This window comes from Bactrocera dorsalis, chromosome 1 (assembly GCF_023373825.1).
Source record: "Bactrocera dorsalis isolate Fly_Bdor chromosome 1, ASM2337382v1, whole genome shotgun sequence".
NCBI classification, from domain to species: domain Eukaryota; kingdom Metazoa; phylum Arthropoda; class Insecta; order Diptera; family Tephritidae; genus Bactrocera; species Bactrocera dorsalis.
This window is the reverse complement of record NC_064303.1, coordinates 7,498,103-7,522,702: the sequence shown is the minus strand read 5'-3', so window position 1 is coordinate 7,522,702 and position 24,600 is coordinate 7,498,103. Positions and strand designations below refer to the sequence as shown.

Below are 24,600 nucleotides of genomic sequence, written 5' to 3'. Positions count from 1 at the left end.
ACTCTCAGCCGTTCAATACCAAACGAGGTTTTTGACAAGGCGACTCCCTTTCGTGTGACATCTTTAATCTGCTGCTGGAGAAAATAATTCGAGCTGCAGAACTTAATCGAGCTGTTACCATCTTCTATAAAAGTGTACAGCTGCTTGCGTATGCCGATGATATTGTTATCATTGGGCTCAACAACCGCGCCTTTAGTTCTGCTTTCTCCAGAATGAATAAGGAAGCGAAGCAAATAGGTCTGGTGATGAACGAGGGCAAGACGAAATATCTCCTGTCATCAAACAAACAGTCGTCGCACTCGCGACTTGGGTCTCACGTCACTGTTGACAGTCATAACTTTGAAGTCGTAGATAATTTCGTCTGTCTTAGAACCAGCATTAACACTAACAACAAGTTCAACCTCGAAATCCAACGCAGGATTACTCTTGCCAACAGGTGATACTTCGGACCTGAATTCAAGTTGAGGTAATTAAAAAGTAAAGTCCTCTCTCGACGAACAAGGACCAAATTCTACCAGTCACTCAACATCCCCGTCCTGCCATATGGTTCAGAGGCATGGATGATGACAACATCTGATGAGTCGGCGATACAAGTTTTCGAGAGAAAGGTTCTGTGGATGATTTATAGACCTTTGCGCATTGGCAATAGCAAATATAGCAGTCGATGAAACGATTATCTGTATGAGATATACGACGACATTGACATAGTTCAGCGAACTAAGAGACTTCGGCTACGCTAGCTAGGTCATGTCGTGTGAAGGGGTGAAAACACTTCAGCTTTGAGAGTATTCGACACAGTACCTGTCGGTGGAAGCATAAGAAAAACCACCACACCGTTGTAAATACCAGGTGGAGAAGGACCTGGTTACATTTGGAATCTCCAATTGCCGCCATAGAAGAAATGACTGGCTGTTAACTCGGCTATAAGCGGATAGCGATGCCTATGCCAAAAAAGACGAAGGAGACGGCACATTGTCATAACTACAGTGAAACGGTCTAGTTATTTTCTATCAAACTTCAACTATGCCTTGGTGCAAGATCATCCGCTATTTATAACACAAAACCCTGAGTTAGGCCACAATTGTTTCTTATAATTTCACTGACATTCCTATTTCAACACCACCACCTATTTTTATACTCAAAACCACCTTGTCCAAATCAAATTGGGTGCATAATGATCATCTTCGCTAACTCTCAACGCCTTCAACTACATATGTATGTCCAAGGAATCCTCGTAAAATTCCTATAACCCTCAATGCAGTTGAGTCGAACCCAATTTATAGTTGCCGAGACCGCAGCGAATCGCTTCAAGTGTTTTTGTAATTTGTAATTTCACGCTGTATCTTTGTATTACGAAATATGGCTTGTATATCTAAAGAACACCTTAATTTCTAATTCTGCATTATCAGCAAATAAAAGTAAAAATTAAATTAAATAAGAACGGAGTAATTAGGTCATTGCTGGGCACTGCAGCTCAAATCAAATGATTTCTTCTTTCTATTTTGCATTGTAATGCAGCAATCATAACAATTCAAGTGGCTCGTGCCTTCGACTCTTGCTCTTGTTCCTTCATGTACCTTCATCTTTTGCTTGTGTGCGCTTCGTATTTATTTATTTATTGCAATTTTATTTATTTATACTCATTTGAAGGGGATTATTTTGCTTAAATTGATTTTTTGGTTCATTGTAATGCTTAGTAATTAGCAGCACACTCGTCACCCTCCGCGAATTAACTACTTCAGTAGCGCTCAACGGCCTTCACACCCTTCAGTGCGTTCGGTTCACCCCACTTTTAACACGCTTCCTACGTACCTTCATCTCAGCTTCTTGTCGTGAGCTCGCTCCTTCTTCAAGCAGACACCACTTGGCTTGACTTGGCTTGCCTGTGAACCGAACAGCTGTTCAGCTCGGCGCAGCTCAACATTGTCGGGCTCTTAATGTACTTCACTTCATTTTGCCTGCCACAAATTCTTTTTGTCTCACTCTCCATCTTTCTGCTCTTATCATTAATTTTTGTGTTTTTGTTCTTGTGCGTTTGCTCTTTTTTTTTTGGTGTGTGCGGTTATACGCATCCTCGGCCATCAAGGGTTTGACAGCCACACTTTGTGGCATACTGACAATTTGCGTTTTTGTTTTCGTATCGCCGACAAAGCAGTCACAGCTCACCCTCTTTCAGCCCGGCTGTGTTTTGAAGTTTCTTGTGCGTTTTCTCGTGGTTCGTCCCCCTTGTCCTGGTAGTTTTTTCCTGTGCGTGGGTTACAACCCAGCCGCCTACTTCATCACCATCTCTCATTTCTCTCCACTGTCCATGACTAATTAATTGATTAGCTTCGCTAAATCGGTCAATATGTTTTATGGTCTAGCTTGTCTTTACTTTTTCAACACACTTTCCTGCTTCCTTTTCTTCTTCTACTTCATGTATGGCAGTGGCTTTTCCATTTCTGTTTTCACCTTTGCTACAATATGGTTTTTGCGATTTGTTGCTTAGTAATGAGCTACTAATTAGATTTACGAAATGTTGCTTTTTCATCCAATGCTTATCATCTGGTGCTAGGCACCCGTTTGTGAAATGTGGCACGTGTCCTTGTGTTGGGTGTTGCATAAACAATGCGGTTATTTAAATGTAGGTGTCGAGTAGTGACCATGGCGACATAATTATAACCCGTAGATATCTCTCTTTTAGGCAGAGCTTTTGAATCTGAGCTCAAGATCAATTATGTTCAGCTTTAAATCTGAGCTCAAGATCCGGCAGGTTTGATATGACAAAGGTTAGGTATCATAATGTATTGCAGCAGTTTGAAGTCTACTACACTTCTTACTTTCTAAAGAAGAATTCAGATCTTTCAAGTAGCGGTAGCTGCCATCTAGGTAATAGCAGATGTGTTTCTTCGAAATGCGGCTTCTTTTAGAAAGGTGGGCATTCATTCTGATAGCAGAGCTGCTTTGCAGGGCTTGAGCTCGCTGATAGTGAACTGAAGGAATACATCACGTCACTTACAGTAACAGCAAGCTACTTCCATATTAAACTTGTCTGGGTGCCTGTCTGATCATTGTGGAAGCGTCGGAGATTGTAAAGTTGTTGAGATTGAAAGAAAAGTCGTTCATAGATATATTTCGTTAGGATGGGAACAAGCAGGGGTCCCCCTGTCTTGGTGCATCTGGTCGCTGGATCTGATCAACGGTTGCTGAGCTCGCGCGAAGCCCTCTGGCCCCTAATGAAACATAAAAGGTCCACAGAACTGTTAGCTTTTAACAAGGCCGCAATAATAAGTGTCCTAACTGATCTATTTACATCCCATTGGCAGTCACGCGATGAGGCTAAAGATTTTGGAGGACGCAACTTGTCAAAGTTTCATCTACTTTCTCCTCTACTGTCCAGCTCTCACCAGACTAAGATTGAATCATCTCGTTTGGCATACGTTGTACGAACCCGGTGAATTGGCTGGAATTTGATATTAGCCGCCTCAATGAATTGGCGATAAGCTTTAGTCCTTCATTTGTCGACATGCGATGGTCTTTTTGATTCATACCTAGGAGTTCTGAGCTCTAGATACTACACCTATTTCTCCACTACTAAATTGTGTGAAATTGGATTATTCTGTTTTGAAATATCGTGATAAAAACTATGCTCTTCTAGATATATATTAATGAGGAAACATTTGTAGATTCCTAGCCATTTTCTGCTTGAATGACTTTCTTGATTGAAGACTCCTTTCAACCTTCCCCTTGAGTTTCGATCCTTCCAGCTTCTTCGCCCCACCCACTTATCCTATTTGAGCGTAAAAGATACCGCCAGGAGTAGGCTGTGATGCAGTGGTCCAGATTATCAAATACTTGAACTGAGAGAGAATTTCAAATTGCTGTTCTCCGTACCCTTTAATTTACTCGGCTTCCAATAGTGTGTTATGGAGTATGTGTTCTTTACCCTACCGTACCAAATAAATTTGAATTCTGTCAACTATAAAAATTCGGTTTGTTTTTGAGGATTATGTAAGGGTAGTCAAAGTCCGTAGTCCGCCAAAAAAGTTTGAGTTATCCGACAAATATTTTTTTCTTGGTTTTGTTTTTATTATATGTAGGTCCAAAAATATTACATATTTTGGGTAATAATGTAATAAAATATAAGTTGGACTATCTTTTGATCAGAGAAGATGTCCCATTGAGTTCGGGTCTACCTCTTTACCTAAGGGAACGTGTGTGGATACTTATGAGAGGCGTAGATTAAATACATGACAGGTTCGCATTATCAACGAACCATGTCGCGGTATATTCCATTACCGCTAAAAACCCCATTCAGATATTAGCGGTTTAACAAAGCCGGTGAATCGAAGGTAGCTTGTTCATATCAGCAGACCCAAGGCCTTCATTAAAACCTAAAAACTTGAGCTCTTTAGAGTTGAAGAGTTATCTAATTGTTCAATAAATCTCAATCCCTCGTTGAATCGTATAATAATTCAATACAATAATACAACTGTTCCTAAATATTATTGGAAAATATATTTGGAATCTTAGCTCATTCAACAATTTCAATTTATCTCTCTCTAAAAGTGAGGTTCTTTGGCTCCATGTCATAGATACGAGGGTGTATAACCGCGATAGAATATTCTTATTCCATAACAAAGCCACTCTTTCCGACATCAGTATGCTTTGAAAGTCGGCAGTCAGATGAAGCTTAAATGTTTAGAATAATGGTGCTCAATTTAGAGCGAAGAGTATGTTCTATTCACCATTTCTCTTTCTCCTACTGCTACGCTACACATACTTCATATGTGGTTATATGCTTATAGTATTTTATATACTATATACTATCAACACATAATTTCACTGTTTTCACAACTATGTACCTTCGTTTATTCGTCAAATCGTCAACTCATAAATGAGTTTTCGGCAAATTGCTTTTAGTAAACTTGCCTTCTTAAGAACATAAATTAAGCCGATTTTATTGACTAACTTAAAAGACAAAAAGGTTAAAAGCGTGAGAATATGCACATTTGTTGGCTTTATGCCCATCCATATGTGTGTGTCAGTTTATTAAATACATACATATGTACATATGTACATATATTGTATAGTTCATGCAAAACATAACTTTTTCAATTTACGTAACGCACGACAAGAAATTAGCTCATATATGTACATATGTACTTACATACACACATATGTGATACGGAAAGTGACCTTGTAGGAAAAATTTGGGTATGTTGTTTTATTGAGAATTTTAATATTATTTTGAAGTTAATTTTTTGAACGTTTCTTATTGATTTTTCTAAAATGCTGGAGGAGATTTTGCTCAATGTTGAGAACAAGTTATTTATCGGCATAGTTATGAAATTTATTTTATTTTATTTTGATACAGTTTTTCTTCGATCAAAAATCTAAGTGAAGAGTGGTTTTTCTACTTAGACGACAGAAATTCTTTTATAAAATGCTAAGTTTTGCCAACAGTAGATTTTTTCCCTAGCACCATCCAATATATCCTTTGATTTTTGGAAACTCACTTTGTTGAAAAAAAAATTCACTCCGAAACTAGGTCTATGATCCATATTTTTTATAAAGAATACGACTGGCTGCAATCTAAGCTTCATAGAGGCAATACAAGCAATCCAATAACTAGTTTCAATTACCCTTCTCATGTTATATGCTAAGCTCGGTAGAATATCCTTTAGTTCAACTCAATCCGACTCAATATTCCTATTACGGCTTATCCACAGTTAGCTTTGAGCCTTTGTAATATAGTGCTTGGAGCAGCCGTTAGTTAAATCAGTTTTCTTCACGGTAAAAGCCTTTAGCACAGGCACTGCTGATATCACCCGGACATGAACCAATTTGACCCTGAATTGGGTATACTGGGTAAGGTTGAACTCAGATTACTACCGGGGTCACAGTTGGCGCGCTCAGAGAATCTCCAGCGAAAATGCGAACTGATACCTTTAAATAAGTGCCCGCAACCCCAACCGAGGCTGCAACCGCCGTCAAGAGTCCATCAGAATCGAGGCCAGTAAGATTCTGATTTTCATGACAAACGGCTGGTCAGGGTCATCGAAATGGCTGGTAGGCTAATGCTGCTCTCATTTCCGTCTCGTTAAACCCCTGGCAGGTATTCAAGTACGAACAATGCACCTGCAATATTTTCGGACGTATAGGTTCAGCTGAGACGAGTTCCTGATTAGTGTTCGAACATGGCTCTCAACATAAGCATAAGGACTTATGCCACAACCCTCTCATGGCCTCTCTGCTTAAATAGATAACCATGGGGTTCAATCGGAGACTGAAGCTGCCATACAAGCCAAATTATCAAAACCAAGTTCCTTTAAGTAAAATTTTTTATTTGACTAGACTCTGGTATGAATTGTTGCCGAAGGCAACGGTTCAATCTCAAAAGAAATTGTGCATATCGGATAGCTATAGCATATGGCTGCCATACAAACTGAACGATAGGAATTAAGTTCTTGTATGAAAAACTTCGTTATTTGACGAGAAATCCTCACGAAATTTCGCACAGATTATTATTTAAAGCAAGGTTATAATATCTGAAAATATTGTTGAGATCGGATCACTATAGCATATAGCTGTTGTACAAAGTTGAACAAACTTATCAATAAAAATCAGGTTCTTATATGAAAAACTTTTCTAGTTGACAAGATAGCTTCACGAAACTTGGCACAGATTATTATTTTAGGCAGAAAATCGTATATTGAAAGTATTGTTCAGATCGAATCACTATAGCATATAGCTGCCATACAAATTAAATCATTCATTGTGCCTGTTGAGAATTGCAGTGCGCGAATTATAATGAAAGAAATTTGCATTAAAGTTACATAATTTGGAGGCTAAACTCAGCTACATTTCTTTATTTATATTTTAATTTTTTAATTTCGATTTTATTTACATTTTTTATGATTTACAAGATTTTATTTACTATTTCACCACATATATTATATACAGGTATCCCTCGAATAGCACGGTACTTGAGTTGCACGAAATCTCGAATAGCACGGTTCAAAAATTGCGACAACCCTCGAATAACACGGGGTTCGAATTACACGAAGCCGCGAAAATTCCTTTTAAAAATTGAAATTTGAGGATCCTCTACCTCTTCAAGGAAAAACAAATCAATCTTTGGAGAGTGACAGTGGTTGAACATATGTAATTTAAAATTTATTGCGTTTATAAAGTTTTACCTTTTAAATTTCAAATAACACGATTTCGAATAACACAGAACCAATTAACCGTGTTATTCGAGGGATACCTGTATTATTATATAATATTTCGAAAACACTTGAAAAATTCCACCATGGTCCCTTCATAAACTCTCTTGTACATAAATGTTTACAAATTCATAGGAATTTCACTATTGCATAACTGTAATATGTTTTCGAAAATATCACGTTTGTGAATTCAAACAGCGCACACTGTAGTGGGTGTTGACAATGTACACGGTCGCCCTGGTGACTTTTATTTGTTGGCGCTAATTATGTGTGTATGCGTGTAACTACACGGCAACACACACACAGACACGAACACACATGCAAACATGAGTTGGCAAAATATGAGGGATGACATTTTAATCCAATACTAATCGCATATATGCACAAGTGAAGGACTCACATGACTCACATGACAAAGTGCGATATAATACACATGCGAGTTGCATAAAGGGTTACTTGGCTGTGCAGCGCTTTGGGAGGATATGTGATATGTGACATTCAGCCAAACAAATATGTACATATGTGTATGTGAGTATAAAGAAGTAAATAATACACATGAATAGCAAACACTTGACATTATTCTCACCTTTGTGACATTAATCGTTTATTTATTCGCAAGCTGCTGTTGTTTGTGCGAAGCGGAAGGCATGGAAATATACTTACTATAAAAAGCAATCTTGAGGTTTAGCCAGCTAACGGTGGAAGTAGCCACCGCAGCTAAGACAGCACTTCACTTTTGATGGTCTTGCTACATTTATCATGTGCGCATTCGTGAATTGATGAGCTGCGTTTGTCGACGCTGATGCGATTGTTAATGGTTGGCTCTGCAGCTAGTTTTGGAGGGGATACAGCAACAATACATGTAAGTGTAATGAAAACGAATTTCAACGAGAAGGAAAATAATCAGCAACACGACAATTTGTCTTCTTAAGCCGATATGGAAAGTGCTTGGACTTGGCAGAAGACAGCATAGCGTTACCTGTGAAGCTGTGAAGTAAAGAGAATAATTTGTGCAAAGATAGTGAATAAAAATAATGAAGAAGATTGAACAAAATATGTTTCTTAAGCGTTTGGACAAGTTGGGATGCTTAAAGAAAACAAATACCGTTGAAAGTCTACACAAAAATATCCTTCGTGATAACTCTCTCTTTTTATATCTTGAAAAAAAAATGTCTTCAATGGCATATCACTTTCAGTACCGTTATTAGTTGTTATTCTTTTACTCTAAGCCTCCAAGTTTATCTATTACGCTAGTTTATTTCCCATCATTTTCAAAATCTGTGTCCTTATCCTTATCCTTATTCTCATCCTTATCTTTATCCTTATCCTTATCCTGATCCTCATCCTTATATTTATCCTTATCTTTATCTTTATCCTTATCCTTATCCTCATCCTTATCCTTATCCTTATCCTTATCCTTATCCTTATCCTTATCCTTATCCTTATCCTTATCCTTATCCTTATCCTTATCCTTTTTCTTATCCTTATCCTTATCCTTATCCTTTTTCTTATCGTTATCCTTATCCTTATACCTTATACCTTATACCTTATACCTTATACCTTATACCTTATACCTTATACCTTATACCTTATACCTTATACCTTATACCTTATACCTTATACCTTATACCTTTTTTATCTTTATCTTTATTCTTAGCCTTATCTTTAGCCTTATCCTTATATTTATCTTTATCCTTATCCTTATCGTTATCCTTATACCTTATAATTACCCTTATCCTTATTCTTATTCTTATCCCTATCGTTATCTTTTCTTATCTTTATCGTTATTCTTAGCCTTATCCTTATTCTTATCCTTATCCTTATCGTTATTTATATCTTTAACCTTGCCCTTAAGTACAAGTATGTACCTGGTTGGTAAATTGGTTGAAGGGGGAGGCGCAAGAGAACGGATTGACCTGGATTTTGAAAACTAATTATTTTTCCATCCCAGCAGAGCAATGTATCTTAAGTTTCAACATTGCGATCCGTGGAAGATATCCCGTATCAACCGGCTGAAGGCTGAGCATTCGCTAAGTAATGTTCCAGAGCCGCATCATCCTCTGGCAATGCTCTATATACTGCCAAAGGTTAATGAACAGGCTGATTAGAGCAGAATTCCACTTTACATTTTTTGTTATGCCAAAAATTTCGAACTGAAAGACTGAACTGTAGTCATTTAGTTTAAAGTTACCTTCTGCATATGGATTACTAGAGAAGAAGCAGGCTGCTGGATTTGTCGTTGGAACTGTTGATCATCCATTTTCCTTTACTGAAAAATGGAAACGTGGAAACTTCATGAATCAGTTTCTCGAGGTTGCATTGCTAGTAAAACTCAAGGTTAAATACAATAAAATAACCGCAGTGACGCTGAGCCTGATTCCAATGACCTTTAATCATAAACCGGCTTACGGCCAAGCATTACATCATATTTCACTTGCATATCTATTAGTATATCGAGGATAACATCCAGAGCCTTTCTTGATTTACTTTTCATAGTAATCCCCAGCAAAGCAGCTCTTGGCTGCTATTCAAGAAGTTTAATACACCATTTCTTCGATAGCGCGGATCAGCTCACTAACATAGTATATGTTAGTATGAGATGGATTATAGTTTTGTACAGCCAATAGACCAGTAGGGTCGTAAACCTCACAATCCTCTTCTATAAAAATGTTTCTTTATCGCATTATATCCTACTTTATCCAAATTTTCCCATCATATTTTTCATTTATTTATTTTTCTCCTTTCAATTCTCTGCGATCTTATACCATAACCGTCTAACCAACTTTATCCTGTTCAACTTTAGTTTATCCCCTCTTGATCTTTTAATTACTATAGTATAAAATTGTATACAACCACACCTTATTCTATTCTTTCTGTTTTCTATTCCATTCTATCTATAGACTAGCATATAATATAATATTTAATCCATTTATATCTCATTCCTTCTTATATTTTCTTATAGTTAGATCCTTCTATAACCTATCCTTACCTTCTTGTTGCCTATCTTATTCTACTCAATTCTCTCTGAATCCATTTTCTCCTATCATATGCTCTCTTTTATTACCTTATCTCCGCATATCCCTATGGGATTCTCTATCTCCTTCATCTATTTGTGGCGTTTAAAGACTAACTGGCTTAATAATTAAATATACTTTGAGCTGAATCAAGTTCTAATCTATCTATGTAGTTTCAGTAGTCCCAATACGTATTGCCATTGGCAGGGTTTCTGACGACAAAGATATTTTAAGAAAATGTTTCGCAATTGTAGACATACCATATCTCTGTGGTAGGCCAATGAGCCAAGCAAAGGCCAGTTTTGGTCATTTATGATAACAGATGTAGTTCAGTTTCTATGTCCAGAAGTAGTCATCCTTTATGATGCCTGCGCTAGACGCGAATTTCAACAGACTGTGTGGCTTCACTATCGATACCTCCTCCACTAATCATCATCACTATCATACGTGGGGACCACAGACGGCGCAGTCCTACCAATGCGGGGCAAGTGGATAAGAGATGCTCCATTGTTTTCTAGTGAATCATGAAATGAAGTCATAGAACTTCAAAATACTATCTTGATTCTCATTGCCTAATCTTTTATTTTGATTCTCTTAATCTGGAAAATCTACCAGATTCATTGGAAGGAATATACTCGCATAAGAAATGGTCTATGAGGTCTTAACATAACTTTAGTTGGAACTCAAACCAAAGACTGTAAAGAAAGAGAAAGCTGGCTCCCACGACAGTCGCGTTTATATAACCGGAACGGACTCAGATTTTATCGTAGCACTTTTCTAAGTTATTTCTGAGATGCTTTCTTCTGCTAATCAACAACATAGACACAGGAAGAAATAGATAGAGAGGGAGTTCAAGACTGTGAGAGAGTGAAAGAAAAACAGCGTGAGGGAGACAGAAGCAAAGAGTAAGCGAAACACAAAACTAAGTTTTCTCTGAATCTTCCTTAAAATGGTTTCTATGCAGACAATCTCGAAAGCTCCAACTATTTGGAATACATTTTGCAAGAATTGCTTAACATACACATCCACATGTTATATAATACACACACATTTGTCAAACAAAAGTGAAAATAACAAAAATAAAAGCTCAAGCTCATATGTAAATATGCTCTGCTTAAAAGCTATTAAGTAAACAAGCCGCCAACAACAAAACAGTTAACTAAATGAACTAAAAAGAAGGCAAATTGCCGAAGCAAATATGGCAAATGACTGACTCTGTCTAAGTAGCTGACGGACTTTGCCTAGAAATGCAGTTAAGCGTGAATTTCCAGAAACTACGAGCGAGATAGAAAACAACAAAACAACAACAAGAATGAAGATGATTTGCTGGCACGAAGAAAAGTAGAAGAAGATATTATTAACTGGAATCATATTGTGCTTGCTAGGCGCGAGACTACAAGACGTGCGGTTATGTTAAACATGCCTGTAGTTATTGTTGTTTTTGTTATGGTTAAGTTGGCTGCTTATTTGCTTGCTTTGTTTTTGTCTCGAATGTTAAAATGCCATAATGTCCTTTGCTTAACGTTAAGTTTTGCTTGTTTACACAGCTCTTCGCTTGTTCCGTCAAAGCTCACCTTGATTGTGTCTGTGTGCGTGTGTATACATGTAATTTTCTACCCAACTGCGCCTCAAAGCCTACTATAGAAAATGTAAATAATTGCCAAAATGCTATTACACAGTGCATACTTGTAGGCGCTTAAGCCTTTGGACGCGCTACAGGACAGCGCACAGCTAGTACAAGCTGTATCTTGTCGCCATGACAAGCTCTTCACTTTGCTGCCAACAACAATTTGTTATACTCTGTGTGTTTGAGAGTTGTCTTCTGTGTATTGAAATTAGTAAGTGGCGAGTTCGGTGTGGTGTTGTTGTTTACTTTGTTGCTGACATGTTTTGTGGCTTCACGACGGCTTTTGTGGCTACTTGTCTAAGATTTCTTGTTATGAGATGTTTTGAGAACCGGCAGAAGGTCTTTTTTGAATGCCACTATGAAACATTGCCGCGTTTTAGGCGCCTAACTGATATTTTTTGTTCAGCTGGTGTCATATAACTGGTAGTTTATACGATAACAATTCTATTGGTAGATTTGGTGACTGCTAAGGAATGTCTTAGAAGATATTTGTTAGTTAACTCGCGTTAGTCATTTGTTAATTGATCTAATAACATGGAAGACATTGATTAGGTTAGGTTAATCTGGTAGGCCAATAAGCCACGCCTAGACCAATTTTGGTCCTTTGTGATACCAGATGGAGGCCAGTTTCTAGGTCCATAAGGTGTTGTCATCCTTTAGGATGCCTGCGCTTGACGTGAATTTTAACAGATTCTGCGGCCTCACTATCGAGACTTCTTCAAATGTATCACACCGTGGGGACCCCAGGTGCATACAGCGTAGTCTTCCCAATACGGGACAAGTGCTTGGAAGATATAAATATCCATAGTATTTATGTTGTTAAGATAATGATAATGAGCAATTAGGTGTCTTTTGAGCCCAAGATCCTGAAATTTCAGTTCCAAGAAAATAAGAAAATATAAATTTCATCAGAATTTCAAATTTTGTATCAAAAATTCGTTTGATTTAATATATCCTGCCATAAATTTTTCCTTAATAATTACAAGACTTTTAAATTTTACGAAAACTACACAAAAAAGCGGGATATTTGTCGACAATGAGACAATCAACTTTTAACTATATTCGGGATCCCGAAAAGTTTCGGGATTTAACTTTCGGGATTCTGTCAGTTCACTTATTTATCAAAAAATATCAGACAATCAGATTTTAACTGTGTTCAGAGACCCGAAAATATTCGAGACTTGCCAAAATCACACCATCCGATTTTTCTGTTTAAAAAATATATCCGAAAAATCTTTCGGGATCCCGTCAAGAAATCATGTTATCACCAAATTTAACCAACTCATTTGTTATCTGTTTGAAAAACATATTCGTTAAAAATCCCGAAAAAAAGTTCGGGATCCCGTCCAGTAATTGTAATTGCCGAAATAATTTTATCACTTGAACATTAGTTACCTGTTTGAAAAACATATCCGTTAAAAATCCCGAAAAAAGTTTCGGGATCCCGTCGAATAATTTTAACTCCCGAAATTATTTTATCAGAAAGTTGAACTTGAACATTTGTTATCTGATAGAAAATCATACTGGTTAAAACGAAATCCCGAAAAATAATTTGGTATCCCGTTAAGAAATTTGAAACCCGAACACATTGAAATGTTTTTTGTTCTGCATTCAAATTTCGATATATTCTTATTTTAGTTTTCAAGTTTTGAAATCGTGAAATTTTAAATTTGGACTATAATTGAAAAAAAAGTGATATTACATACATACATACATATATAAAATATATTTTATAATACGAGTATGTATGTATATTTAAATTCTCTTTCATTAATTTTTTCAAACAAATCTTACATACGTACATACATACTTACTTCTCACTTCTCTATCAACCAGAAAAAGAAACGCTTCAAGTTTGAAATTTGTCGCAACACGACTTTTGCATTGCCCAACTTCTGCTTACCCACATATATGTACATACATATGTATAAGTGAGTACGAATGCATTTTGTTTCGTGAAGAAATTATAAAATCAAGAATTATTCGCCAACACCAACAAAGTCTCGAAGCTCTTTGCGGCCTTCAGCACACAGCCAACTTTAAGTAATGTGCACCAACGTCAAAAGATGCCGTCGCTTTGCTGACTGAAACAAAAAAGAAATACTATAAAGCAACAACAAACTCCGCAATCAAGCAAATTTTCTTGCTGCCCAGCTGTCAGAGAAGTAACTTAAGTTTCCTTCTCTCCCACCGTCATAAACCACACCAAGAAAACCAAGCGAAGAAAAAGGCAACGTAAAGACTTCAAAATTAAGTTGGAAACAACACTTTCAAGTGGCAAATGCCACAGCATGCCGTCGCTCGGAAGGGTTAAAAAGTTGCACCGCCACACAAAAATTAACGTAAGAGAATTAAGATAAACTCAGCCATTGGGGAAACTTTTTTCAAGCGAGCGCCTTGTCTTTAATTTTCCTTTTTTAATTTTTTTTACATTTTTTTTCTTTTCGCTAAATTTTCGTTTTTTATAATTTCCAACATATAATTTCCTTTCCATTTTTTTTTTCTTTTCGCCTTCATCAGTTTTCTTCGGTTTGTCATCAAATTGCCTAAAGTCTTTCGCAACAATCAGCGCCGAACTGCGCGCCTTCTCCTTTCTCGCTCTCTTGCCAACCAACGCGGCATATGCTGCATAGGCATATCATTGACGCTGATGAGTACCGCATGAAAATTTTATGAGTTCGCCACTTAAGCGTAATTGAAAAATTTGATCTTCCAAAAGGCTTTGAGGCTTTTCGAAAAGTTATTGGCATAGCTTTTGTTGCCTTGTTGGGGAAGCGTTTGTGTGCCTGTGTCGTTAAAGTTATGAAAATTGAGAGGGAGGCAGTATGAGAATTGAAAGAAAAATAATTTTTGCTTATTCAGTTTCCATTTTTAAGAATTTCCGTTTTATTTAATTTATTTTTCATATCCGCGCAATGGTGGCAAGAATTTCACTGGGTCTTCTTAACAGGTTAGGTTAGGTTCTGTAACTGATCCTTAAGATTGGAATCGCTTTTGGACTAGTATATAAAGTATTTTGTGAGTCCAGAAAATTGTACCTCTGTAGTCAGATCCTAAAAGTCGCCTAACACACATTGAGGCCATTACAATATGTGTACATGTAAATATATTTCAGTCTTGCTGAATCATGGAAGCAACAGCCTGGATGTTTCTAACTCACCTTCGACCATACAGCTTTGCGAGTTAGCATCAAGATTTTCAGTCCTAACTCATGTATGAATTGTACGGTACCCGGAAATTTTACGATTGCGCCGAGATGTACCTAACTGATAGCAAGTAGTGTAGTAGATTGCCTGAGCTCGGCACTAGCTCAAAAGGTTTTCGCGGATGCACAAAAATTACTCCAAAAACTCAAGAAAAGTCTAGAATTCTGCCGCCAAAACGCAAGAGGTCAGAAGGAATCCAAAAAGTTCTCAATCGGATTTAATCGGGAAAATTGTTCCTTATCTCGCAAGTTCATCGGTTTCCAGATTGATGCTATCGATAATGAGGACAGACAAACTTTTGTGCGCACTTTAAGCAGGCTCGAAGCTATTATTGACGCTCTCTCTCCTCCATTGAAGTGAGTGCTTACTTTCCTGAAAGGGGATGTACTTAGCAGAAATAAAGCTACTGCTACCTTAATAAAAGCCTGCTGCTTTAAAAGAACTACAATGATTCAGTAGCGTAAACCATGTTTGAGAGAGATCTGCTTATAGTTAACTCCACCTTCCACAGTTGTTCAGAATATCCACTTTTGACTATTTAATGTATCCAACTTCGCTGGGGCAGAAATGGAGCTGCCGATGGGTACCCACGATTGTCGGTTCTAAGTAACAGGACTCGGACTTTTATCTGCCCAAAGAATGTCAACTCGGCACCATGTCTCGAAATTACTTCAGAAATGTTTTAAGCCACTACAACAACAATAGGTGCTATTTGTATAATGCCATTGTGGGTCTTGTTTCTGGATCCATATAACAATGAGAGCCATTCTTTCGACACGTTCAAGCTTCTTAGCGAGGTCATCTGTTCTACTCGTACTACCATAAGTTGGTAGTTCACTCCTTTGATATTTTTGTAGTCAAGATATCGGTGCTAAGAGTGAGTTCTCGCTCGCGGTCACCCAATTGAAACAAATAAACTTTTGGTTTATCCCGTACAACAATTACGACCAGCAAAAGATGACAAACGAAGAAGTGATATTTAGGAGTTTAAGTTTACTATAGTTGGACAAAATTTAAGTTAGGTTAGAAACGCTGTTGTAACGGTTATTTTGTCCCAGTTAGGATGGTAATGTTCAGATAATTTGCTAACAAGATCATCCAATAGTAGGCCCAGGAAACGTGCCTCAAGAGGTCGAACGATGGGGAGAGGGGTGTCAGATGTGTAGGATTAGCTGAGCATGCAAAGAGGTAGTTTGTGCTATGCGGGGACTCGTAGTACGTTGAACATATATTTGATATGTCGGGGTCGATTCTCGATAAGTAGGAGTTTAACCTGCTACAGAATCCAGAACGACGCTGCGAAAGAGCTCTAACTTCATTTGGATCGGTAAGTTAGAATAGCGTCAGAGTCTGCGGTCTGGAAGGGACTCATAAATATACTTATTTTAATTTGCTACACAATCTAATTGACATTCGGAAAAATTACTAATAGGATATATTTTATAAAGTTCATACATTGTCGTCATTCAAAATATAAATAATATACATTTTTCTAAAAATAGTTACAAAATAAACCATTAAAAAGTATTAGTTAATATTTACAGTTAATAGCAATTACTCATAGATATCAAAGAACGATATATTTATGTTCTTAATACTACTTTTTGTTCGAAATAACTCTACTAAACGCATGCAAGGATACTAAAGGCTGCAAACATCAAAGGAAAAACGGCACACTCACACAATGTCAAACACACATATTTCTACGCATACATTAGCATAGAATCGAACAACGAATTCCAGCAGCTTTAGCTAATCGAAAATCAAAAACAACACTAACAATAACCAACGCCCTCTGTCGCCACACCAATGTGTGGCACATTATCCCATCAGCTCAGGCGCTTCAGTCACGCGCTCACAAGCGGGTTTGTTTGAGTTTTACGCAACTTTTTACCAACTTTTGATTTGCATGCCTCTTATGAGTCTAACATAGAGCGCTTCTTTTTTTTGTTGTTGTATGACTATTTGGGATTTGTTGCCTTTTTGCTGATTCGGCACAGAGCAGTGGCAAACTTATCAAGTCAATCAAGCTGTTGGCATGAGGGCGCGCGCCGGCTTGAGGCGCAACGAGATGCAAATGCCGCAAAAATACTCGCACAAAATCAATTCAAGGGTATAATTGCGATAATCTGCTTTTAAGTAGTTAAATAAATAAAGTTAATTTGAAGAAGATGATTTCAGTTGAACTTATGCCACGCACTTAAGTCTAGAGCGGTTGGAGAACGCTAGCGAGAGTGGAATTAAGGGATGGGTAAAATAAGTTCTCAGATGAGAAGGTTCAAATTTTCTAACAATCATACGATTTGGCTTTGACTTGCACTCCTACTCACTGAGAGCACTCATCAAAAACTCGGTATAAGGGAACTGTGGGACGACATTTTAAAGTTCTTACGTACAGCCGCAAGCGAAACCATTGGTTTTCGTAAAGGTCGAAAGAGCAGTTGGTACGATGAGGACTGTCGTGTCACAGTGGAGAAAAAGCAGACAGCCTATCTCACAATATTGGGATCGACCACAATTCTTCTAATATGATATACATATGCGGGATAGATACAGAGATTTGAAGAATCGCCTGCTGAACGGCGGTGAAAGCGAATCCGATTCCCCGATCGATGACGATGGCATAGACGTTCCGATGCCCGACTATGATTAGATTCGAATAGCAGTTATCCGTCTGAAGAACCACAAAGCTTCTTTGCAATATGGTTGGATGAAAACGTTCCCGATGATGAGAACCTAAGTGTGCTTTGTCCAATCCACAAAATGGAGACACCACCATCTGCGCCAATTACCGTGTGGTAAACCTCCTTAATATTACAAATGAGGTCTTATCGAGCGGAGTGTATGAAAGACTGAAACTCGCCAACAGTGCTTCATCATTCCTGTCCTGTTATATGGGGCGAAGGCATGGACAACGACATTATCTGATGAGTCGGCCTTAGGAGTTTTTGCGGTATATGGTCCTTTGGGCATTGGCAACGACAAGTTGTCGACACAGCACGTATATACATATTTTATAGGGTCTTCGACGTTTCCTTCTGAGTATAAGAAACTCCCTGGGCAATCGTAATACAAATAGGAAGCTGAAAAGTTTGAATGGTTCTCGATGAAGCCAAAAAGCTTCAAGAAACCCTAAAAAGAAGTAGCTTTCTTTTACAAATTCTTTAAGAAATATATCTAGAAATTTATATACTGTCATATTTGGATTTGTACACATAGTTATATCTCACTCTTCTAATATTTTGTACACCTCTTCTTCGTACTTTCGCTATTTACTTAACTAATCTCTAACTCACTTGTTTTTACGCTTACTCCTTACAGCCGTACAGCATGAGCGCGGACCACGTAAGCCCAAATTGCATCCACAACTGCACCACCATCATCCCCATCATCCGCATCATCATCATCATCATCACCATCACAACGGCATGCCGCATCACCATCCCGCCCATCATCTGCCCGTCTCACTGGTCACCAATGTGTCGGCTTCCTTCAATTACACTTCACACATTTCCACCCACCCCGTGCAGGGTTTCCAACCACCAGCACATCCGACCGCCTTCCATCATCCCGGACATGCGCTGGCGCAGCATAGCGCTTTGCAAAATGGCGCCGTTGCCGTGCCACCACATCCCCCATTGCCATTTCCACCGCATCTCTTGCCGCATATGCATCACAATCTCATTGCGGAGGCCACCAGTAAATTGCCCAACATCTCGGCCGCTGCGACAGCCACAACAGCCGCCACGCTTGTGGGTGCGGTGAATGCTGCGGCGGCAGCCGGACAGCCACAAGCAACAAAGCATTTGCCACTGTCACTTACCACCGGCATGCCCACTTATGACCTGACAAATAGTGGTGGTTCTTCCGGTGCGGCTAGCGGTGGCGCTGCCAGCACCACAAGCTTGGAGTTCTATGCAAAGTCAACGGTTACGACACATAACTACTCATCGCCGTCGCCAACGCCTTCTATACAGTCCATATCGAGTATTGGCGGTCGCAGCTCGTTGGGCAGCGAGAGTCCGCGTGTAAATGTGGAGACCGAAACACCATCAGCAACACCGCCGTTGTCGACTAGCGCCTCACCGGTGCCCTCGCTGACGGACACTAATGTTACTGGCGGACCGGCCTCGCCGATTATCAATATCAATGGCAATAGTAATAACAACAATAATAGTGAGTCCATGGACAACAACAATGATAATAGCATAAACAATCAGAATTGTAAGCCGGGTAGTGGTGGCAGCGGCAGTTTGACTGCCAGCAGTGGCACACCATCGCGCTCGACGCCGCTCTCCAGCCATTCGCCAACAGCTCATCACAGCGTTGCTGGTATTTCTAATAGCTCTAGCTCATCGGCCGCAGCTGCGGCGAGTCAGGCTGCGGCGCTCTATGCAGCGCGTCAAAACGGTTTCCTCGAACTTTTACTCAGCCCCGATAAGTGTCAAGAGATCATACAATATCAAGTGCATAATTCAATACTATTTCCGGCGCTGCCACAACAATTGATTGGTGTGGACTCACGTCTGTTGTCATGGGAAATGCTGCAGGAAACTACTGCACGTCTACTCTTCATGGCTGTGCGTTGGGTTAAGTGCTTGATGCCCTTCCAAACTCTTACTAAGAATGATCAACATTTATTGTTGCAGGTGAGTCTAATTGCTGGTTGGTTTTATAGTGAATGGAGAGTACTAGCTTAAACAATAGACATGAAGATTGAAGTAACTGATATGAAACTCCGATTTTTAGCAACAGTTTTTTCAAGGTCTGACTAAGTTGACTCAGGTCAAATGGTAACTTTTAAGATAGTAGATTTAAGTAATACTTGTATATAGTAGAAATCGTCCGTCCTTATTCCATTTTAGATTTCTCAGTTTCGGGGTTGGATAGGAAATAGGATTTGAGGGCTTATTTAAAGATGGACGTTAAGACTCTTCAGAATGGATCAATCTGGTGGAAGAACATTTTTTTTAATCTGAAGTCAAGACTTCATTCTGAAACTTCTAAAGACGAGTCTATATCCCATGGTTGGAAAGTATTCGAATCAGGTAATGATGACTGATCCAAAGATCGCATTTGGACTGCTAAAAATTCCTTGTGAAGTCAGTAAATAAACATGTTTTAATTCTATTCCCACCAACTCGGTGGGACATATAAAAGTGAGAGCTCCCAAGTGTTTAAGCCTTAATCTTGCAAACGCGAGCTCTAAAATTCTCAGCCTTACAGCATGGACAGCTAGAGAGAGCAAGGAAGTCCGATCGATCTTTAACCAAAACGATCTTGCGACATCGCATGAACCATGGTAGCCCAGCGCTGACCAAGTTCGCCGGAAGCCCAGCTATCCAGTATTAGAACACACGAGGAGTGGGACCATCGATCCGTTCGCATTCTACTGATACTGGGGCTAGAGTTTCCTTTCTTGACAGCTCACCATCTTTACAGTTGCGGTTCTGCTGTGACCCATACTAGTCTTATCACAAAGTGAGTCGCTGTCATTTATAACGAGTTGAGGCATTCCTTAACTAGTCGTGAGCTCAAGGCTAGTATCGTCGCCCTCCTATTAGAGTGATTAATCACATCTCTGATTAGATGAAAATATTACTCCTTTAGTAGATTTTAGTCTAGTGAGTTTGGTAGGACCGTTTGAAAGCTTTGAAGATCCACTATGAACCTCATCCAATTTATAATAAGCATGTAAAATTAAGTCCTTCTTTAAATCATAACTTTATAAATATGTAAATCTACTTCTCTCCCCCCACCATGCTACCACAGGAATCCTGGAAAGAGTTATTCCTACTCAACCTCGCACAATGGACGATACCGCTCGACCTCACACCCATACTCGAATCACCGCTCATCAAAGAGCGCGTACTCCAAGACGAAGCCACGCAAGTGGAAATGAAAACCATACAAGAGATACTCTGTCGCTTTCGTCAGATCGCGCCCGACGGTAGTGAGGTCGGCTGCATGAAAGCGATCGCGCTCTTTGCGCCCGAAACAGCTGGACTCTGCGATGTGCAACCGGTTGAGATGTTGCAAGATCAAGCGCAATGCATACTCTCCGATCATGTGCGTCTGCGTTATCCACGACAGGCGACACGTTTTGGACGTCTACTGCTGCTGCTGCCATCCTTGCGTACCATACGCGCCGCCACAATCGAGGCGCTCTTCTTCAAGGAGACCATTGGCAATGTGCCGATAGCGCGGCTCTTAAGGGACATGTATTCCATGGAGCCGGCGCAGGTGGACAACAAATGAAGTGAGTAAAGATTAGCGTGAATGAGAGAACGGTGTTTCAAGAGGATAACTGTATTTCTAATGTGTGCGAAAAAACAAATGAGATCTGAGCCGAAGTGGACATTGATGATGGTCATGACTACCGTTACTCTTCTTCGATAACGCAGATAACGCGAGCTCGCGCTGTTCTTACCACTGTTGTTGTTGCAGCTGGTACTGTAGCTCTTTTTATTATTGTTGTTGCATTCAGCTTCTATTGGCCTTACGTGTGTATGCAAGCGAGTGGCTGCGCCCAGCTGTCGAATTTCACATCGGTTCCGCGCCCTGCTGCTTCTTCTTCGTCCAACTATAACCACGTTGATATTTTATGTTGATATGACACACTAGTTGTTGTTGCTGTTGCCATACTACGTTTGCTGTAACTGTATTTTTCTAATGTCGCAACGTCGCATTGCCAAGCGCTCACCAAACGCATGTGTGCGCGTGTGTGTAAATATGGAAGTAACGGTTTAATAAAAATGCCGTTAGAAATATAAGCTTTGTATACATGAGTATTTATGTGTGTGTATGTGCGCGCGCTCGAGTGCTAGCAAATGATTTATTCCGCTGGCAATTGCTTTATTTGCTTTCCATTCGACATTTTGCCCGCGACCTATACCGCGAGCGCCGCGTTTTTTACCGTTAGCTGTTACTTTTGATTTTTTTTTCTTCATTCATATACAATTTTTTCTTTCCATATTTTTATTTATTTTTTATATTTCTTTTTGCGCTCTTATTTTGTTATCATCACATCGTCTCACAGCCTCACAGCTCACCTGTACCGCCACCCAGCACTACCACGCTCAACTCATGCTCAACTATCCTCCCACTCCTCACTCAATTGCTTGCTTGTCGCTTTTTCTTATTCCTTTTCCGTTCGTATGCATTCGTGCCCATATCCGTCGGCTATTTATGCTCAATCTCGCTTTGGAAAAATGTGCGGACTTTACATTTGATATTTTAAATTTATGATTTTTTCCATCTTCCGCCTGCCACCTCCCTTTCACCTTTACTTATACCTATTGGTGCGCCTCCCTCCAGCAAATCCTGCTTTTCACTTCGTCGCCGTGCTGTTTCGCGCTTCGCATTGCATTGCAAGTTTAGAAATAATGAAAAAATAACTTTGCCGCCGGTCTTTCTAAATTCAATTCAATTGTGTGGACACTTCTCCGACACACTGTTGTTGCGCGCATATCAAAACAGTTAGTCAGCAAATGTAGCACGAGCAAATAAATTACCGAAAATCGCCGATAAATGGCGAAAAATCGCGCTTGCACCTCGCACAGCTGTGCGATTTTATTAACTTGTCGATTTATACAATAGTTGATTTCATTTAATTTCGTATTTTATTTGGGATTTTTATATATTTTTGGGCCACTAAAAAATTCGCATATTTTTTCAAACACCTGAAAATGCATTTTGCCACCAAAAAAAGGGAAAATAAAAATTTTCAAAAACATTTCAATATAATATAAAATTTAATGTTAACACCAGCGTTGTTATTTCAATGTGCAAAAATATGACGAACTCGCGAAAGGTGAAAATAAACGCAAAATCAAAAATATATGATAATAAAATAAACCTTAAATACCGTAGTCTTAAGCAAAAAGAAAAAATTCGCCCAGTGGCATTCAAACTATGATTGTAATATATTAATTATAAAATACTCATTTATCCAATATTATTATAGCTATGTACATATGTATATACATATTACTATTAAAATTACAGATTTAAAATTTCGTTAATACTGAAAAGTAGTTATGTTATGCTAAGAATTTGAGGTTAGGAACGTTTAGAAACAATCTTGTCAATGTGGGATTCTTTAAGCATCTCCGAATTTAAAGGGTTATATCTACTTGAAAATAAAACAAAACATATTTTCAAGGTTTTTTCGAAATATTTTACTTAATTTCCTTTGTCTTGTAGTTGAACTACTGGAAGGCCTCCGAAAAATGGTGAAGATAAGCCCTTTAGGCTGGACATATCCAAATACTCAGTATTAATATAGCGTGCCAATAAATAGAGAGAGGGAGAAACGGTTGCGCCGTTTACTAAGTCATTTTGTTTCATGACAACAACTTATGACCGAAGCAAAATTTCGTTTCGCCAATTCCTTCCATGTACTCGAAGTACTCATAAAGATGTGTATAAAATAAAGCCCTCAACTCGAGTGATTGCTGAAAGATTAAATTTGTTCAAAAGTGATCGTTCACAGGCACATGAAACGTTTCCAGTTAATTTCAATGCTTGACTTATTGGTTCCTCATGTTCACGGTCTAAAAAACTAATTCGAAGGTCGATAGTCACCAAAGAAAAGTTTATGTTGTATATTTGCTAAGATTGCAAATGGATCGTCTATTTTTGCTTTTGCCCTACGATACTACGATTAATTCTGAACTGCACTGCGATCAGCTGGACAAATTTAATGATGAACACAACAGTCGTTGTGTTCTTACGTGAGTACGGTCCTACGCTACGGTGCTTAAAAGCACATAGATCAAAACAATAGGTTGATCATAGCTTTTTTGCAAGTATCAGGTGAAAGGGACACCTTTTCCACCTTGGTCGAGTTCGAGCTGACCTAAAATCTCTGCCTTGATGTGGGTCCGGCACCTGGTCGCAGTGCGACTCCACACTGAACTTAATTTTCAATTTTACCTGCCTTTAGGTTTAAACCACAGCCATCAGGAATCTAACCAAAGGGCCAAACCCATTTAATAGATTGGAGTGAACTCCAAGGGCAGACCTTGTAGACCCATCAAACTCCCTGGCTGCTGACATTTTCGCTTGAACTTCAAACGCCTTTTCATTAGAAGGAAACTCATTCAAAGTGTCGAATATCAGGTCAAGCTGAGTATTATAGCACTAATTCTGAGAAGACTATGCTGAAATTTCGATGCAAACCGAACATAGTGTATATTGGATTTTAGTAGCCTCTTAAGACAAGCATACTTTACCGCGGGCAAATTCTACCTCCTGCCTACTGGAGGAACTGATGAACTCAATTAGAAGAGACCAAAATTGTTCAATGGTAAAGGTGTAGTGTTCCACCAGGATATTGTGAGACCTCATACAAGTTTGATGACGAACATGAAGATGTGCTACCACACCCAAGTATTAGTCCAGAGCTGCCAAGAACTATTACTCCGCTCTTCGCATAATTTTTGGGATTTTTTAAGATAGGAGAACCTTTATTTCAAATCAGGACGTTAAAAACGAATTGGTCCAAGGTTTTGCCTGGAAGGTTTAAAATTTTATGAGCGTGG

General features: G+C 38.9%; 1 protein-coding gene across 1 annotated transcript in view; it reads left to right on the top strand.

Moving 5' to 3' along the window:
* Positions 1–21,345, top strand: part of LOC105234247 (protein dissatisfaction) — a 42,182-nt gene extending 20,837 nt beyond the window's left edge. Inside the window, exons 3-4 of the mRNA XM_049446762.1 lie at positions 18,377–19,704; positions 20,828–21,345. Of these exons, the coding sequence (XP_049302719.1) occupies positions 18,377–19,704; positions 20,828–21,313 (1,814 nt within the window). The 3' untranslated portion in view covers positions 21,314–21,345. The remainder of the gene's footprint in view (positions 1–18,376; positions 19,705–20,827) is intronic.
* The last annotated feature ends 3,255 nt before the right edge of the window (positions 21,346–24,600 follow it).